This window comes from Ictidomys tridecemlineatus, chromosome 5 (assembly GCF_052094955.1).
Source record: "Ictidomys tridecemlineatus isolate mIctTri1 chromosome 5, mIctTri1.hap1, whole genome shotgun sequence".
In the NCBI taxonomy this organism is placed as follows: Eukaryota; Metazoa; Chordata; class Mammalia; order Rodentia; family Sciuridae; genus Ictidomys; species Ictidomys tridecemlineatus.
Window position 1 is genome coordinate 111,122,199 of NC_135481.1, and position 19,853 is coordinate 111,142,051.

Sequence of the window (19,853 nt, forward strand, 5' to 3'; positions counted from 1 at the left end):
GGGACTTGATTTAATTTCTGGAAAGCATGCAAAATTTATGAAACGTGGAAGTATCACTGGAGCTGATGATGGACACGGGAAGCAGATGTTACCTGGTTTTGATTAACTGTCAACAATTGAGGACATCTTTATTTTGCCTTTCAGAGAAGTGGAGCTCAAACTGTATGTGGTACATCCTGAGTTCAGCGGAAACTGTTTTTTCCTGAATTTGCCTCTTTGAAGACTATGTGGACATATAATATAATTCTTCTCTTTGAAGAGTCAATACAGCGCAGATCCTAAGACCCTAATTGGTTCCATTCATTCATTCTGTACTCAGCGCTCACTCCATGTGTACAATATGCACAGATCTATAAGGAAAGCACGGCAAGTACTTTCTGTAGTTCAATGCCAGCCTGTAGAACATTAAAAACATGCTCATTAACTAGTAATGAGACGTTTATTCTGTCCTACAGGCCACAACAATGATAAATGGAGATTATGGAATGATATAAAAATTTAAGGATAGTTCCAAACTATAGTCTTAGTCACCAAGTTCTTCAGTGTTGACGTAAGCAGCTGTAGTACCTCCTCCCAGCATCATGGCAGGCCACACAGAGAGGAAAGTCCTGGGTGACCGAGTGAGGGGCAGCAAATACCATGCAAAGCTCTCTGTCATGGAAACAAGCAAGAGAAGCAGCCTCTGGGCTCTAGATTTCGGCCCTCCAAAAGCTCCATTTCAAGCCCTATTTAAAAGACAGCCTTGAGGCTCACCCAGGTTCCCCTGACCTGGGCACTAGACCAAGCTCCTTGTTCTCTTCTCCATGGTCTCTGCTTGTAGAGGGGACTGGACAGGATGGCACCAGAATCCTCATCTGGGCCTGGCTCTTCTGTCAGACCTGGAAGGAGGTGTGCATCCCTGCTGTGCCTGGCCCTCAGAGGCAGCCTGCTGCCATCTCTCTGGGCAAAAAGCCCAATGCTGGGACAAGAACAATCAGACACTCATGAATCAACCTCTCTTGCATTCTGCTCAGAGGAATATAATTTGCTAATTTACGGCATTTGTTATGGCTCAATTAAAGATGCCATCACAGAATGCTGACTGCTGGGCTTCGAGACTGCCAAGGCCAGGTAAATCCAGCCACGCCGGAACACACAGCTCCACCAAGGTGACACACAAGGCTGAACACGGTGCAATCAGCCCTGACAAAAAAGCAGTAAACAGATGCACAACTGGAGGGCAACACCCGCCCTCTTGGCTACCTTTGGTGCCACCCTGTAGGTGAAGACTCAGAAGTCCTCATCAGGGTCATGCAGATCAAGTGATAAAACTTTTATGTACAAGTAAAAATATGCTAGTAAATCAATGGCCATCATTTCCTGGGGAGCCCTGTGTGGTGGTATTCTCATTGCCAAAGTGCCCGTGTGTTGGACTTACTTCTGAGATTTCTGGGTGCACAGAAAAACCCTGAACCAGCTGGCTGCCACATGGAGCTAGGGCAGGTGACCAAACTGGCTTCTCGGCCAGCTTCCAGACCAGTGGCTACTGCTACTGCCTCCCTCTCTGTGGGTCATCCATGGTGCCATCAGAGGGGAGTAGGAACACTGCCCCTGCCCTGGCTTTGATAAAGACATCTGTGAAACTAACAGCCCTTGTTTCTCTGCTGGAGATTTCTTGGCTGCTGGGACGTGTCATGTACGTTGCTCATCATGTACTACTCTAACCCCATCCTGTAGATGAGGCAGAGGTCAAGCTACTGTTCTACTACGCAGAACTCAAGTCTACTCAGCCAATAAGGAGCACAGCTGGGATTCCAAGTCACCCACAAAGACAGTGCAGGGTATAGCTTTGGTCCATCTTCAGCCCAAACCCTGCACCCCACACGGCGGACCCCCCAGGAATCCTGAGTCCCATTCAGAAAACCTCTCCTGGTAGCTGCCACTCTAGGCGAGGCTCAGGGTCAGCTGTGAGCATGGTGGGACAGGGAGAGAGTAACTCATGCCCTGGAACAGAAGGAGCAGTTTGGTGCTTGACTGCAGACGCTCTGATTTCTCCTCATGAGGGGTCCTAGCACCACAGCTGAGCGCTGGCAGGACCCTGCAGCCTCTGGCCCAGGAGTGGGTTGTGGGTGGTGGGAAAGCCCTCAGGGAAGAAAGGAGCAGAGCTGTACCTGCGTGGAGCCAGATCTGTGCCAACGTCATCCAGGGATGTAGTGGGCCCTGCTTGGGGGCACTGCTCTGCAGAGATGAGGCCACTTCTGACAGTGCCTGCTCCACTCTCGAGGCTGCTACTGACGTGGCGTGGACAGAGCCTATGAGAGGTTTCGAGAATACTGTATCAGGAGCGAAAAGGCAGATCAACCGCCACACACCAGGCAGACGACCCCCTCCCAGACACAGACACAGTGCACAACGTTCACACAGCCTTTCCAGGATGTTTCTGAGTTTCTGCCCATATAGAAATCAGGACTGTTAAGGCTTGGAACCTCAGTCTCCTCCTTTTGCTTTGGCTGATCCTGCAGTCAACACGCAGAGCGCATGCTAGGCCAAGGGCTCCCTCCAGGAGCTTAGCACGGCACAGTGAGTGTTGGGAGCAGGAAGGGAAACAGCTAAACACACAGCAGTGATACAGTGTTAACAAATGGCGTGAATGAAGGGCTACAAAGGGACATTACAAAGCACCCTGTAAGGGCCTAAACTTGGTAACTCTACAGGAGAGGGCAGGGAGCACCGTGCTTGCCTCCAAGGCAGCAACTGGAGTAGACTGATGGCCATTCTCAGGACAGTCCAACAATTTCCCATGTCATTAGTGGAGCTGGGCCTTTGAGGTGGGCAACACCCCTGGACTGGGAGTTGTATCCCATGGCATGGCCTACACACTGCAGAAAAAGGACCCTTTTGTCCCAGGGTAAGCCAGCATCTATTCTTAAGGCTAATCCCAGACTTGTGGAGGATGGCTCGTAGCTAAGACACCTGGGGTCATAATACCTGCCTAACTCTTCTGTAAAACCTGCTGTCCTGAAAGGCTAAGAAAGACACCACCGAGCACAGTGCCAGGCAAAGGCACAGTGTGGAGAGTGAGGCAAAATGCAGGGTGCCTTGCAGAGGACTTGACAACAGGAGACGACCTCCATTAACAAGGCTCGCTCCCACCTGTCCAACACTCCTGGAGGTATGATTTTGGAACTGAGAGCACTTATTTCAAATTTAAAACTGTTAATGTTTATATTCACCTGTGACATTCTTTATTTATAATTTACAGAGATACACATTTCAACACTGTTATTTGTAACTATCAGCTCATCATGAAGTTTCAAACAGTGAAGATATGTAAATATAAATGCTGATGATGAAGCTGGGGATAGCATGTGCCTATAGACCCAGCAGCTTGTGGAGCGGGGGGACTGAGGTAGGAGGATCATTTTAACCCACAAGTTTGAGACGAGCGTAGGCAACATAAAGAGACATGGTCTCAAAATTTTAAAATGCTGACTATGCAAACAAAGCAAGTTTATTCTACTCTGGATAATACAAAATCATAGACATAAACATATTTTCAGTTGGTATTTGGAATGCACATCATTTATTGACTTTAAGAGGATCTGCAGTAATAACTGGCCATTCATGTGGTTTGACTGCAACATGAGAGTAGTGTGAATTCTTCTAACTACACTCAAATCCTTTTGATGGGTTTGGTGGATGTAAATCAAATTTACTGAAGGGAAGGCATTCCACCTTCCCCAAGCAGATAATCTGCAGACAGGCCCCAAGGATGCCTGAGAGGATAATCACCTGGAGGAAAGGCCTCAGAAGTGTGCCAGAGGGAAAGTGGCCATTCAGGAAAGGCAACTGAGGCCAAGACGAGAGAGTCTAACTGATGGCATTCATGAATGGGCTAACGAACAAAGTCTGGCTATGAACTTGGACAAATATGTCTAGCTATCTTTTGGCAACCTAAAGAGCAAAATGATTAAACCGCCATGGATATTTTTAGTCTTATTTTGTTTGATACAAAACAATATTTTAACTTTGATAAGAATGACTTGATATAGCTTCCCTGAGACTTTCAGTAGCTATGAAGGGTTAAACAGATGATTGTCCCGGAAGTGGCTGCTGCTGCTGCTGCTGCTCTATTCTGCCATTATCATGCTAGTTTGTCTGGAGCAGGGATTCTCAACACTGACTTCACATCACAGTCATTGAGGGTTAGAAATCATGACGCTGCAAGGACAGCCTACACAGAGGAGTCACTAACTCTCGGGGCATGGCCAGGCATCTATTTGGTGACCACCTCCCATACTTCTAACATGCAGTCAAGCCCAGAACTGCTTGCCTGCAGGGACAGGAGCAGCTGTGACTAACACATGGTCAGGAAGAGACTGGATCCAGGCTGGCAGCTGGAGTGCTGTGACTTCCCTGTAGCCCATGGTCACCTGGGCAAAACTCCTAAGAACTTGTTTCCAGAACACAGGGTCTCGGACTTAGCCTAAGAATCCCTTTGGACTTGGAAAATTAATAAAGACACTAAAGGGATTTATGTGGGTTTTATCTATTGATATTTAGTTACCATATTAGAAAACTGAAACTGAGGTTTATAATATTCAGTTATTGATTCATTTAAAGATAATAATGCACAATGGGCAGTAGAAGAATTCATAAAATTCCTACCAGGTTCTATGACTCCTTTGCCACCAGGACTTGTGGCTTTTGAAGGGGTTAATTTTGTTTTTTGGATGAACTATTTATTTGGTCCACAAATGAACTAATCAAAACTATTGCCAAAGTTCCTTCTCTTTGTGAGATCTATATGTGACTAAATTAATTAATTCTTAGCCTTGCAATCAAGTCCACTGTGAATGGAATCTGGAAGATGAGGAGTTGACCTCGACAGTGTTGGTGGTCATCAACCGTGGGGGACAGACCACGTCAGGATCTGTGATTAGCACTTTGCACTTAATCTTTCAACAACGCTGGGAGGCAGGGAATAATGTTTTTTGCATTGTTTAGGTGACAGAATTGAGACTTGATGAGGTTATGTAACTATCCAAAGTCACATAGCCAAGCGGTGGCAAAACCAGGACTGAACTGGCCTGACTCTAAGCCCAGCTCCGAGGCCACCTCCTCTAGGGAGGTGGCTGTGATCTTTTGCTCCTCCCTGCAGTGAGGCTTCCTTGCGTCCTTGCTGCTTCCCAGTGGCTGTCATTGTCACTATCTTGCTGTAGAAGGAAGAGTCCTCTGTTTAGGACTCTGCAGAGAACAATAGTGCCAGGCCCACCCTTGGGGTGAGTGGATGGGCAGCAGAAACAGAAAATGTCACCATGTGACATTCGGAAGAGCATCCCACTTTTGGATGTGTGCCTGCCGTGTCCACCTTCCTCCCTGATACAGGATCAAGGCCAGAACCATCAATGTTCCCGAGGGCTTTTTAGTGCTGCTGTCACCACTTCTACCAACCTGGACTGAAAGTGTTGGTGGCAGATAATTAAACATCAGGTGTCTGTGAGTGACTCCCCGCCAATGTAACTAGCCCATTAAAACAGAGAATGGTGGCAGGTTTTCCATAAGTACTTCTTCCCTCCTCAGTCGACTCCTTGTCACCCATACTTCACAAGGCCACAGCCTTCACATTCTGAACCAGGATATTAAAGCGTTCAGAGATTTGTTAATAATAGCAGGTGACTAATGACGATGGTAAAAGTATAGAATAGTTAGCATCTACTATTCCTGGCAATAACACGATAAATAAATGTCTTCCACAGGATTAGAATTTGGGGAATGATTAAAAAAAACAAAAACAAAAAAAACCCAAGACAACTTGTGTCTTACTGTTCCATTGGACTGAGGAGGTGCCAGGACAGACCTTGGACTTTGATTCAGGCAGGTAAACCACAAAAATGCTGGCTCTAACCCACACATTTCAAGGAACTCTTCTTTCTTATCAAAGAAGCTGCATCCCTGCATTTGTTCAACCTCTGGTGGAAATGGACAAATTGAGGCTTGCAAAGGGAATCAGAAGAATTGAGGACATAGATCCAATGTAAAATCCAAGTTGGGAGAAATGTTTCCAAATCACCTGGCTCCACGAGTGAGCAGGCCGGTGCCTGGCTCCTCCTGTCTTATTAACCACACTAATTGGAGAAGGTCTCATCACAGCCACGCCTGGGGCCTGTGTGCTGTAAAGCAGCTGCTGGGCTCTGCCACAGTGATGCGCCCCTTCCCCTCAGGACACAGTGGCTTGGAGAAGCCATTATGCTGAGCAGCAATGCAGGCAGGGAAGAGTACATCCTCAAACCTGGCCCAAGCTCTGTGACCTAATTGCCAAAACAGTCCAGGACACAGGATGCTGGAGCAGAGGCTAGGGGATTTCCTCAGGCCAGTGGTTTTCGAGCCTGGACCATCTCAGACGCTGATACAAAGCAAAGTGCCACCTGAGGAACTATTCTGCTTCCTAATCTGGTGCTTTCTTCTAGGTACCCTCTGATGACCGGGTGGACGTTCTACAGGGGGTACCAGGAACTGTGTTGGAAAGACCTTTCTCCAAGTTGAGAGGGGCAGAAACCTAGGCTACTGATCTCCAGACACTGCGAGCCCATGCTCTGAACCTGTCCAAGCCTCCCTGCCACGTGCTGAGGCTCTCTGAGAAACCCTGTGACAAGTAGGACACGCCAACAGCCGGCTCAAATTGCTCGGCAGTGAAATCTTCCCAATGTACCTTTTCTGCTGAAGGAAACAGACGCCTCTGGTCTGCTTCAAATGCAGCAGCTGGGTATGAGCCCTATTTTACCATCAAAGTTCATCAAAGGGATCTCAGAGCTGATAATTTTAAGCAAAAGCTAGAAAAAAATAAGTGGCTCCGGTTATTCAGATCACCCTTTCACAGCAGGGTCCCCAACTGCCTGGCATGTTTCTATTCCAGCTGTCCCTTTGGCTTCCTGCTGGATTAGACAAGTGGCTTCAGTCTGAAGGACCCTGTGCCTGCCCTCTCCCCTCATGTCCTCACAGCGAGGAGAGGATGAACTAGATCTCGGGTGAAATGCTGCCCAGCTTGGGCCTCGCTGCATGTCCCAGTGTCAGGAACAATGGGCAACTGTTCCATTATGTGGAACATAAAAAAGTCCCCTACAAAAGAGACATGGGTAGACATATCTGGCACATGGACGTTCAGGGCCCGGGCGGACCTCCGCCTCCCAGCCCTGGAGGGCTGGCTCACGTGTATAGACATGGGAGGATGATGGAGCACGTGGTGGCGCCCTGCGTCCCATCTCCGTCATCACCCACATTCTACCTCCTGCTGCCACAGCCAATACCTCCCCTCTACACATTTTTCTGAAAAGAAACTGTGCCACTCCAGCATCAGCCATGCAGAATCACCCAGTACTGATGAATCTCTGTCTGTCTCCCTTCAGTCTCAAAATCATTCAGTATTGTCTGTGGATACAGGATTCAGCTTCTAGTGCTTAGACACCGTGCCACCAAAACTGCTACACAAGACAAAGCAGCCTGGCTGTCTGAAGACCCTGGGCACTCAACAGCCACCCTGATGACTAAGCATTCTGCTGGCTGGCCTGCTGAGAATTTTCATTTTTCAAAGGAAATGAAGAGTGTTTCTGAGACAGGGCTAGGACACACACCAGCCCAACACTGCAGACGGCTGGCAGCCGCGACCTTCTGTCTCCACACCTGCCCCGGTGCTCTGGGAATCAGAATGATCTGGGCTGAAGGAGGGAAGGCCAAGGTCTGGGAAGAAACAGGAGAGCCACTCTAATTTCATTCCCTAATTTAAACATATTAAATATGGGGGGGGGCGTGTACCAGGGATTGAACTCAGGGGCACTTGACCACTGAGCCACATCCCCAGCTCTATTTTGTATTTTATTTAGAGACAGGGTCTCGCCGAGTTGCTTAGTGCCTGGCTTTTGCTGAGGCTGGCTTTGAACTTTCGATCCTCCTGCCTCAGCCTCCCTGAGCTGCTGGGATTACAGGCATTTTCCACAGTGCCTGGCTCTGGATCTTTTAAAAATTTTTATTTTGTGGTGCTGAGATGAAACCCAGGTCCTCATATATGCTAGGCAAGTGCTCTACCACTAAGATACATGACAGCCCACTCCTTTTTTCTCCATGAAAGTTTTGGTGGCCTCCCTCTCTTGGGGAGCTAGGGACATCCCCATCTTTGCTAGACGGTAGACCTGCTTTTCTGGGAAGGCTGACTAGGGGTGGTGACTCCTCCCTGTGCTGTCCCAGGTCTCCTTTCTATAGTAGCTTCTTTTCTGTGCCAGAGTGACCAGGGCTGCAGAGCTCCCTCGGCAACAACTGCCCCCACCTGAACCCCTCTGTCAATGCTGCCGCCTGCTGCAGCTCCTTGGACAAGCAGCTCTGGTCAAGGTTCCAAGCAGAACTTCCCTTTTTCTGAGTGCAAAACAGATAGGACAGCCAGACCTGGCCTCAAGACGAGATCACAGTTTCCCAACAACTTGAACAGAGGATCAACCACAGTTTTACCCTGACAGGGTGTGTCTAATCCTGAGAGGGAGAAGCTCTTTCCAGGGAAAGCTTCAGGGAAGGACCCACCAAGGCAGGGATGTGTTGTCACGGGTGGGCATGCGAGGCCAGCACAGCATGCTGCTGGCAGGAGTTGGCAGGGCCAGGTGGTCACACAGGAAAAAGCATGGTGCGAAGCTGCTCACAAACAAGCGGAGGGTACCAGCTGTCCAAGTGCAAGGAGGTGGCTCTGGGCTGGAGACAGTACCTTCTGGAGGACTACTGTGGGCAGAGGCTTCCTGGTCACCCAAATCCTCCCTTTGCATATTCATGAGGCTGCAGCTCTGGGCCCAGGTGCCCTTCTGCTGGGGAGGCTGCTGCCCTGTGAGCCTCGAAGTGTTTCTTTCTGTTGCGCCCCGGGGAAGGTCTGCCAGGTGCTATTCTAAATCTGGACACCTGATTCTATCTGAGTGCCATTTATTACAGAATTGTCAATCTCTTAATAATTCCATTCAATCTTACACAGAACTAGTTAAGGAGAATTACATTAAAATTAATATTAATTTAATCTAAACAGTAAGAAAAGGTTCTATTTGAAAAGATTATATATAGAAGGGATGAATTTTAAAAATCACAACTCCTCAAAAATGGTAGGGTAATTGCTAGAGTAATGTTTTCATAGATACATACATTTTCAAAACACTACTTAATTAAGCAGGAGCAGAGGTAAGATATGCCACCTGGCCAGCCATGATACACAATCTTGAATGTTAGAAAATACAAACACAACGATAAAATGCTGGCCATAAAGGAAGAGAAACCACCCACTTCTATCTTAAATTCATTTCTCCATCTTATTTCACTTTAGTGGTGTGTTCTTTCATTAATCTGTTTATTCTCCTCTCCCAGTGACTCACTACCAAAGACTGCAACAGTCTCACTATTATCAGTGTTATGAAAAACTGAGTCAGAACCCAAGTCAGCACCTTGATTTTTCAGCATGTTCTTGGAGAGGAGCAGAACTTCTGCACACATTCTGGGGTCCTCGGGTTGGGAGCAGAGCACAGCAGTGTGGAGACAGCCCTGCCCAGCCCTTTCTTCTCTTTTCATTCTGGGGAGTCAGTGAGGCCTATGGGAGCCACAGCTGCCCAGGTGTGTCTCAGGAAGAAAGGCACCTGGCTGGGTCTTAAAATTAGGATCCATTACTGCCAAACCATAAAGGCATATAAAATAAGGATTAAATTTACATTTTTTTAACAGATGAGGAAACTAAGGCCCAGAGATCAGTTGAATTGCAGGGGCTCCACTGCTGAACCAGCCCTTGAACTCTGGCTTCCTTTGAGGGACTTGAAGCTATTTCTATGGAAAATGTTTTAGCATAAATATATCAAACTTCACCTTCACCGGTCAGGGCTGCCTGAAGGTTTTAATGTAGCCTGACTTTCTGAAAATGAAGGACTTTTAGTATCCCTAGGAGCTTGATATGGAAGGGGATTTGGCAGTGAAATCTTTTTATGAAGAACTCTAATGTGATGCCAATATCAAAACATGCCTCTTTATTATTAGGGACACCACAGCTAGCTTGGGCTGGATTTCAGAGAGGGAAGTCATGTTCTGGGGTATGTGGGAGGCGCGTTTGCCATCAGTGGGGCTCAGATCATTGAGATGAACAGAAACATTTATCTGCAGCTTCCCAAGTGTGACCCAAGGAACACAGACACCGTGGGATGTAAAAATGATGAAATTAGCTTGGGAAGACTAGGTCAAAGTCAAGAATCTTGACTTTTTTAAACTGCAAGATTCTGCGGAGCCTGTGATGTATTCATGTGAGCTAGGAATCTCTAGGCAGGAGACAGACCATTTCCCAAAATTTGACCAGATAGAATAAAGGGCGTAGGAAACATCTTTTAGGGAATGTGATTACTCACTAATGACTTAAAAGCACTGATCCTACTTCTGGAGAATTGCTTAGTCTCCTTTGACTTTTGGTAGATGCGCTTTTAAGTTTTATGATATCTGCCTTTAGAAAAATTAACAACAAGGATGGCTTTTCTACAGTGGCTACACCAGAAAGGATGTCGAGATTCAACTGGTTCTCTCTACCTATCACTCACAGGAGATCCACCATGGGGGCCAGGGCCACACTTCCAATAAGTGCCATCTGTCTACTGCCTGCCCTAACCTGGGCCATTTCCCAGACACTCCTTCCTCTGTAGTCCTTCTCAGACCAATACTGCCTCACAGTGTTTGAACCAGGCTGTGCTGGTGCCCTGGCATCATAGGGGAGCTGGTCCCAAGTGGCAGAGCAGGCAGGCAGGCGGCAGCGAGAGGGCCACAGCACCCCAACATCCCAACACTGGACAACCACAGCACACACACCACAGTGGAGGAAGGTGTGACTCTGGAGCCCCTCGGAAGGGTTAATAGATTGGTAAACTACTTACTAACTGAAAAAAGGGAAGGAAAACCATGAAAGTATGCTTCTGGAGAGTTGCCTTGGAACAACAGATCAAACCAAAAATTAAAACCAAGAAACAAAATAGTTGAAAAATCCAAAGTTAAGGCTAAAAACACAAAGAGAGTTCTAATAATCTTCCAACTGTAAGTCTGGCTGTCTGGAATTAGATTTCAGTTCAGGAGTCACACACACCACACACACCTATACACACACATATTTTTTTTAACCACACAAAGGCCAGTGGACATTCCCTCTCCACGTGCACCCGGCACACAAGTTGACCAATTCATGTAATGTGCTTTGCTTCCAGAGCAGGAAATTCCAAAAGGAAGGAAAAATAATAAAACGAGCAGGGTTTGGATCTTTCCACATAGTAACCCTAATCCTGAGTCCAACAATGTGCAGGGCTAGGCTAGTTTTTATTCCTAGGATGTCAAAGGACAAGAGGTAGAAATTCACAAAATCTCAGGCCTTGGCTACCTGCTTGTCCTAGGAAAGAATTGGGATCCAAATTCTTACAACTATAGTCAAGAAATTCTACATTTATCAGTAGGTCTCCCCCTTGACTAAGTGTCCCTTGGGTGCTTCAAGCTTAGCTGAAACAAGACACTGGCTTCACCAAGAATAAATGCTAAGTGTGGCTTGGGATGCACTATGTTCAGCAGAAAGGTGAGTGGGTGCTCATCATCCCACAATTAGCCAGTTCACCTGATGTGCCCCACTGGAAGAGCCAGAACCCCAGGCTTCAAGGCCTAGAGGAACACAGAGCTCCCTGCAATGTAGGAACCCGCAGGTTGCAGAGGTGGCTGGGCCAGCTGTGCAAAGGGACAGGCAGTGCAAACCTATAATTTTGTGCTAGGACAGTGAGATCCCAAACTCAGCAGAAGTCAATGTTAAAAACAATTTTTTTTTTAAATCAAAGCTGGCCATTGTATTAAGGGAAAGTGTCTTATTTTGATAGTTTATAAATGTTATCTTCATCTTCTATTTCATAAACCCTGGGTTGCCATTACAGCCAAGTTCGGGACACTCCACATGCAGAGGAGTAGGCCAGGGTGTTGCTCAGTGTGGATGGTTTACTTCAGACGAGCCCTGCGCTCCTGTGCTGGCTTTCTGTGGGTCAGCAGCTCCGGGCCACCCTAGAGAAGAGCCCAGGAAAGAAAGCAGCTCCTTCTGGCAGCCATCCCACTTAGGAGCTTTGGTTTAGCATATAACTGAGCATTTGGGACAAAGATGAGCCCTTATAAATCATAGATACAGAGATTAAATTTTCTGGCAGTGCTGGCAGCAAAGTGCACATTAAATAAATGAGTGAAAGAAAACAAGGATAGGCTCTCCGGGGAAATCCGTATTTAGGTCCTTTTTAAGGACTTTACCAATCAGTGTTGCATTTTAATAAAGGGATTTTTTTAATTGACAGATTCTAGAACTCCCTAAAGTAGACTTTCAGAATTTCTGTATTATTTAAAAGCAAGATTAGACTAAAATGCTGTTCAATTTCCCTATGTGGTTTAATGACATAGACTAAAATGCTGTTCAATTTCCCTATGTGGTTTAATGACACAAACCCAACGTTTTCTTTCCTTGCAAAATGGAAAACAATTTATAGCACCATTTCTCAAAAATGTGGTCCATACCCAATGGCATTGGAACCATAGGGGTGGTTTACAAATCCAGATTCCTGGGCCCCACCTCAGGCCCATTTACCTTGTGGGTGGAGCCCAGGAGACTGGCAGACCTTAAAGTCCCTTGTGAGAACCACATACTTCACAGCATATGCCCATTATCTTTAGGGTATGGCCTTGATTAGTATATGGTAGTTGAACTAAATTCATTTCTAAGTTGAAACCCAGAAGTTTTCAGGATTAAATTATTATTTGCAAAATATTGTAATTTGCCTTTTCTTTAACAGGATTACTTTTTATGTATTTTTGTCAAATCCAGAGAAGGACCCAAGAGTAAAGAGTAATGTTCTAGGAAAATCCAGTAAGTTCTGTTGAGGACCAGTCTCCTTCCTTCCAGAAGAGATTGGAACCTGGACACTAATGTCTGCAACCCCAGGACTCCTCCTGCCCCACCTGCTTTGAATTTTCAAACAAGCAAGGTCTTCTCTGTGACAAATTTGATGGGAGTTTCCTATCCAGCTTATCAGTTAGGAAGATTATCAGAAACTAGAACATCAGGCAAATGAAGCAGGTCTGACAAGAAAGGAAAAACCATGTTTACAGAGAGAGGGTTCCCGGCGGGGACCTGAGTCACTGAATGAATGAGGCGCAGGGGGCCACACAAAGGTATCAGGTTTGGGATGAGAATGGAGACGAGAAGATACAAACAGGTGGAGAGGAGATTCGGTTCTTGAAGGAGAGGAGGAGGAGGAGGAGCACTCTGACACTAAAAAAGTAAAAGAGAGGGGAAAAAAAAAGGATAAAGGCAAAACAAAACAAACTTTAAAACACAAAGAAAAAATAAACTAGCTTTAAATATACTCACATAAGCTGCAAAGAAAATGAAGTCATGTAATACACAATCATTCCTCTATTTTGAGAATAGAATACAAGTGCTTTTCGAAGAAAACAAATTTGTTTTTCCACTGGTTATTTAATTGTTTTGCAATAATATCATGGAACAAATGTAACTCAGATATACCTGGGCAGAGTCAGCTGTGTGAGCCACCGAAAATAATACACGTTTAACCTACAATGTCTAGCGTATTCTCTAGGACACTACTGGCTTTTCAACTGGAAAGGGTTAGAATTTGACTTTCCATAGATTTGTTTTTCATGAGAAGCACTTATATAAGGTCCCCTTCAAAACTCCAGTTTCCCAAGGTGCAGTGTGCTGGGTGCAATGATGTCACGGGCTCAGCATGGTGATGATGGAGTGGTAGGAAAGCTTTCTGAAGTGGTCTACAGTGGTGGGGTGCACTAGTCGGGCACTCGGAAAAGGAAGCCTGCCCTGTTTCCTTCACATCTTACAGCTGGAGAGAGATGTGGCAATGTTGAGACCCCCACAGCTGTAAGAAGAAACTTTCCCAAACAAAATGGATCAAACTTTCAAGTTAAAAAAAAATTATTTGGCTTGGGAGAGGTATCCGGTAATATCTACCAATGATTAAAGATAAATCCCCTTACCCCACATCCTGTTTTGAAGGCAAGAGGAAGAAAAATAATTTTTTTCACCCTCTATTTAAGGAACTACCAACCTATTCCAAAGAAAAGACAATGACTCATAGCTTCAAAGTAAAGACTGTCACTCCATTTGACTCCTCTTTTTCACTGGCTGGGCTGAATTAGCGATGTGGGGGGAAGCATGTTCTGGAAGGGGGCTTTCTTGGTGGCCACATCCATCTGAACACTGTCCTGCTCTGTTAGCTACCATGGACTAGGCCCATCCAAAGCTCACAGATGTGAGTTCCCTGTATTTTCCCACAGATCTGAACACAGTGGGAAATGATATTCCAGTTAATCGAACACTTCTGGAATCAAGAGCAGTGAGTCTGCAGGCTTCAAGACCCAGGTGTGTGATAATGGTATTGTGATATATATTTTAAAGTTCCTTTATATTAGAGAGAAAGAGATGGATCAGAGCACTAATTGTTGCAGATGGAGTAGGAGATGAGAGTTCACTCATATTAGCATCTCTCTTCTGGTATATCTGACTATTCTCCATCATAAATATTAAAAAATAAAACAATGAATAAATTTAGTTCTGGAAAAAAAAAAAAAAAAGAAAAGAAAAGAAAACCGTTCCAAGAGGGCCTGTGGCCTCTTGGGATCATTTGCATAGTGTGGAGTCCTGGGTCATGATCCTGCCAATGCCAAACAACATTTGATGGATCATGATGGTGGAAGTTCACCATGGCACTGACCATGTACTCTTCTGAACACCAGCACTGAGTGACTGTGCTCATGCTGGGTGCTGGTGCCCTTTAAAGGGAATTTGGGAAAGCCGTCAGGCGTGGACCCAGCCTGCTCCAATGCTAAATATACACTGCTACCTCTAGGGCTTGGTTCTCCCAGACCATATCTCAGGGTCTTTTCTGTCACTTTGGGACCATTCTGACCTTGGATGGGTTCCTTTCCCTTTTGTTCTTTAGCTCAGTTGCTTTCCTAAATAAGTAGGGCTCCAATGGATGTTCAAAATTAGCCAGCTCTCTGAGCACCACTGAGCTGAAGACTGAGGGAAGGAAAATGCCCGAGGTCAGGCTGGGTGGCTAGGAGTCCCGACTGTGACAGGTGGGGGTCATGTTTCACAGCTATGAAACAGGATGGCAAATTCTCTGTGGACAGCTATGGAGGCATCTGCAGGATCTGCTGGGAAGGGAAGAAGGTCAGGCGCTGAGCTGCGCACACCACATGTGGCTGCTTACGTAAGGAGTGTGGGAAAGCACACCTGTGCTTATGTGCACAAAAGAGCAGTGGAGGGTAAATAGAAGCTAACAAAAATGGCCCCTCTAGGGAAAGGTAAGGGAAGGCAGCAACACTTCTCTGTGGTATATTCAGAGTTAGAGTTTGGCTTTCGGGTTATGAAATGAATTTCCTCTTGAAACAAAGTCAAGATGAGAGGGCGCTCCACAGGCAGGCCTTCTGCACAGGTGTGTGAGTAAAGGGTGGCCTCTCCTGAGACCACGCCCAGAGCCCAGCTAAGCAAAACGGGGCTTTATTACTCCAGACTAGTGTCCTTTTACTTCCCTTCCAATCTTTCAGTTTCCCTGACTTACACTGTCACTTCAGAATATTTGACTCTGTGATAAAACAGGGGCCTGTGACTGACTAGGCCCCCTCACATGGCCTTCCACCTCTGCTTCCCTGGTGTCTCAGGTCAATCAATGGCGTTCAAACAACATTTTGGGGCACTGGAGACTGACCAAAGGGAGGGATTCCTTTCTGCCTAACAACTGTGACAACAAAATGGTTGCTGGCCTGAGTCCTGGGGCTGCAGTTCCTCCTCATTGTTCAGAAAGGGCATGGGAACCAGTAGTCCAGAATCCAACACCTGTGCTCCTGGGGAGTGACCAGGGGACCCTCCTGGGAGAGCAGCTGCACAGCCACTACTAAGGCCAAGGGTAAGGAGAAGGAATGGGCTAGGCCCACCCTGGGGCAGCAGGCCCCAGCCCCCTGGACTACATGGCATCTGAGAAGGTCCACCCTGAAGAGGAGCCTCCTGGGAGTTCTGGGGAAACCATCCCAGGGAGCAAACGGGAGGATGGACAAGGGCCTCATGTATTTTCCATCACTATCTGTTTTCAATGTGATGTGGCATTCAATCTTGGGAAATTAAGGCCCAAGCAAGCTGGAAGGAAATGGGGTCTAGATTTAGAATGACTGTCCTACAGGACACTAAAGAGGGAGCCAGAGGGGCACTCAGCCCAGGACATCCACAGAAGCTGTTGTAAATCAGCCCAAGTCGCTGCAGGGGGCCAGAGTGAATGCTGCTGGCTTCTCTCCCCTCCCTATGTCCCAGCCTTGCTAAAGCCTGACCCTCCATTTCCAAGAGTGAGGAGTCCATCAGCTGCAGGGAAGGAGCACACCCATGAGGCAGAGCTCTGCTGTGCTGCTCCACAGCATAGTCTATGCCCACCTATGACTGACCAATCCAGGAGACAGGCCTCTCCCGGGGTGGAGGACTTCCTGTGGTTTGCAGTCTGAACAGAAGCTGAAAGCTGGCTTAAATCTTTGGACCTGGGAGCCCCAGAGCCTTGGTCTGACTTCTCAGGCTGACTTCCAGTTGGGTGGAGGGAGCCTGGCGGGAGTGCGGTCTGCGGCAGCCCTGAGTACCCCTTGGACCCAGCACCACAGGGGCCTCCCAGAGGCCTTACTCCCCCTACCCTGCCTGGGGTTGGACTTTCCAGGGGATGGGCTCTGTCAGGAACTGGGACATGGCACAAGGACAGAAAAGGGATTTTGAGGTTCCTTTCATGAGGACAGCCCATTAAAGACCAGGCATATCCAGATAGGAATTAAGCCTTAGTGGGTCCCTTGTGGGTGGGGGAGAAGAGAGAGAAGTGGGTTCTAAATGATGTTCTAGAACTACTTTTGAGGCTCAAAGCTGAGTGAATTTCATTTTGTTTTGTGAGTCTACTGAGCCCCTCAAATTGTCAGTGTTACTGCTGGAATAGTCATTTGGAGCTGTGGAAATTAGGGGGGCATTCTCCCTGTACTGTAGCGTATGTGGTGCACACAAACAAAAGTACAAATCTCTGCTCAGAGGCAGTAAGTGTAACGGGCCATTGGGGGTGGGGACGGTGGAATGAAACAGCTCAGAATCCACTTGCTGCCCCACAGGCCCTTCTGGGTACACTTGTGTTTACGTGTGCAACCGACTAGAAATCAGAATGATGGATGTGGGCAATGTCCAAAGCCCTAAAGGGAGGCAGAAAAACAGGGGAAACGGGATAGCATGGAAACCACCTAATTTTAGTTTCACATTTCAAGCTTCAGAGCCAGGGAAAACAGATTTCAAAGGGTTGTGCTGAGCAAATAACCTTCCTTTCCCCACCGTGACCCAACGCTTGAGGAGCCCAAGGGGGGCATGCGTCAGCTATGCATCACCTGTGAGCAGAGCTTTCCCCACCCTGGCCCCGCAGCCTGGCCACTCCACTCAGTGGCTGGCCCCACGTCCTCTTGGACACCATTTTGTCCCCTCTGACTTTGGATTCTCACCTGTCTCGGGATCACTGAAGTCTGGCAAAGTGATTGTGTTAAGCTGTCGTCTGTCGGCGATAGTTCTGTCTAAGAGGCTGCTCCCACGTCCAGAGTCACTGCAAAATACACTGTGAATGTCAGTCACCTGAGAAGTGGGAGGGGAGGGTCAGAGACTCAACCGGTACCACTGGGCCAGTCAGGTGCAGTGGACACTTTTGGATGGGCTTTGAATGCGCCTCCGAATCTTCCCGCTTCCTGGCTCAGGCTGGGCTGGGATTTCTTTGAGCATTCAGTACCACAAATGTGCTTAAGCCACCCCACGGGACCCTAATTCATTTTAGTCTCTTGTGTCATTATAAAAGATATGAAGATGAGAACTGCAAGCCAGGTTCTCCAGCCACCAGATGGGGAAACTGGTTGTTATTCTGTGCTATGAAGACTGAGGACCCGTGGAAGCCCTGACATGCCCCACCCTCCAAGATGACTTCATGAGCCAACAGTCCACACAGACATTCCTGAACCTCGAGTCCTGAGAAAACAGCCAGAACATTTCTAAAGACCCCTGATGCCCAGGCCACTCCAGACAAACAAATGGGAATTTCTGGGGCAAATTTCAAAGCTCCTCAGATGGTTCTATGTTGCAGCTGCTAGAATTGAGGACCCCTGGCCTGCTTCTCAGAGGGTGAGCGCAGGCATGGGCTCAAACATGACCCAAAGACAAGCCTTGAGATGCACTGCATGGGTGACAGGCTATTTAATACTGAGGGACAAGTGCCGTGAGGAGACATGAGGAGCTGGTCACAGCAGAGCTGGAGCTGGGGCCCTGTCCAGCTGAGGTTCTGAGAAGGCTGGCTGAGGAGACTTGAAGGGCCTTGGGAAGAACATGCAGGGTCTTGACAACCACTTGCCGCTCCAAATGCCATCCCCCCCTGCTGAATCCCCCCTCCCTCCTGGCACCATCCATCCAGCAAAGTCGCATGGACACCACCCAGGCCTGTGGGGATCAAAGAGTTAAGGGAACTTAGCCCCCAAAGACTTTGTTTTTTTGCAATTCTGGGAAGTTTTTAAGTAAACACTGTTGTTTCCCCCCTTCCCTGCCCCTGCCTCTGTCACGATATCTATCTGGGGGCTCTAAGTGTTTTTTTGGTTATTGTTAAGAAGTTCAAATTCTACAATAAAGGGACACAATTTCCTTCCTCTGTGCAGCTGCTGCTAAAATCAGTACAAACAAGGTTTGGTATGAAAGTCAGTGCAGTTCACAGGCTGCAGTGTCCCCGCCCAGTGATGCAGTCAGAGGGGTCCGTCCGCAGGAAGCGGAGGAAACGTCCTTGGTGGGACTGTGTCAGCCGACACTTATTACACCATCCCTATAGGCTCGCTGGAAATGCTCTATTAATTATTTCCACAACTGAGAAACAATCAGTGTCTCTAAGGAGAAGACATAAAAGAACATGTGCATTTTCAATAATTACAAATCTGGCTAAATGTATCCAGCACCAGTCTGCTCAGGTAGCATTTTTGATATAAATATTACAAAGGGTTAATTATCTGAATATGGCAATAGCCCCCCACATGGGAGACTGTCCCGAAATATAGAGACACTTTTCATCACTGTGGAGATTCCAGGATTCGTAATAAGGATCTGGCATGGCAGGGGAAGGGCTGCCTGGCCACGTGGTGGCCAGACCTGGGACGTGGCTCAGCCGCAGTGCTGCTTCGCCAAGCTACAGAGTATGGGTTTGGCTGCCATGTGTGCTGCTTTGAAAGGACCCGGAAAGTGGGTCCTGGAACCCAGCTGGAGGTCTTGGGTCCCATCCCACATCTGTCACTCAGGAGTAATCATTTTGAGCAAAGCCAGTTCCCTGTGCCTTGGTGACTTCCCTGGCCAGGTTGGAGGATAAGGATTATCTTTCTACACAGAACTGGGTAAGGAGGGAATAAGCTGTAGATGTAGACAGAACATTCTGAAGGGGTGTGACTTCGTGACACATGGCAGGTGTCATTATGAATACTCCCTCTCCAAATATGCATCTGGGGTTGACGTGGCTGGCTGCTTCCTGGAGACATCTGCCCTGCCTTCTGGGGCAGCCGTAGGAGGTGTGGGAGGCCGGGCCAAGGGCCTCCTACTCCAAACACTAGAAACCCCAACTGAGCCCATAATACTAATTTGTGAACCTTGCTCACTGACAACAACACAGGGCCCATGTCCCTTGTCCCTCCACCAGTGGGGAAGTTTTGAGTAGTTATTTCCTCAGTTTGCCTTCCATAGTTCCCCCACGAAAAGAGTATATAAG

At 47.4% G+C, this 19,853-nt stretch overlaps 1 protein-coding gene across 8 annotated transcripts in view; it reads right to left on the reverse strand.

The window, feature by feature from the left end:
• Ttc7b (tetratricopeptide repeat domain 7B) overlaps window positions 1-19,853 on the reverse strand; it is a 228,913-nt gene that overhangs the window by 37,278 nt on the left and 171,782 nt on the right. For 4 of the 8 annotated variants that reach the window (XM_078050709.1, XM_078050708.1, XM_078050710.1 and 1 more), the window contains 3 exons: window positions 17,578-17,675; window positions 10,902-10,952; window positions 2,151-2,291 (listed from right to left, as the gene is read on the reverse strand). In XM_078050709.1, coding sequence (XP_077906835.1) covers window positions 2,151-2,291; window positions 10,902-10,952; window positions 17,578-17,675 — 290 coding nt within the window. Of the gene's footprint in view, window positions 1-2,150; window positions 2,292-10,901; window positions 10,953-13,141; window positions 13,307-17,577; window positions 17,676-19,853 lie in introns of all 8 variants that reach the window. The other 4 variants (XM_078050711.1, XM_078050712.1, XM_078050715.1 and 1 more) reach the window with 3 other exon arrangements.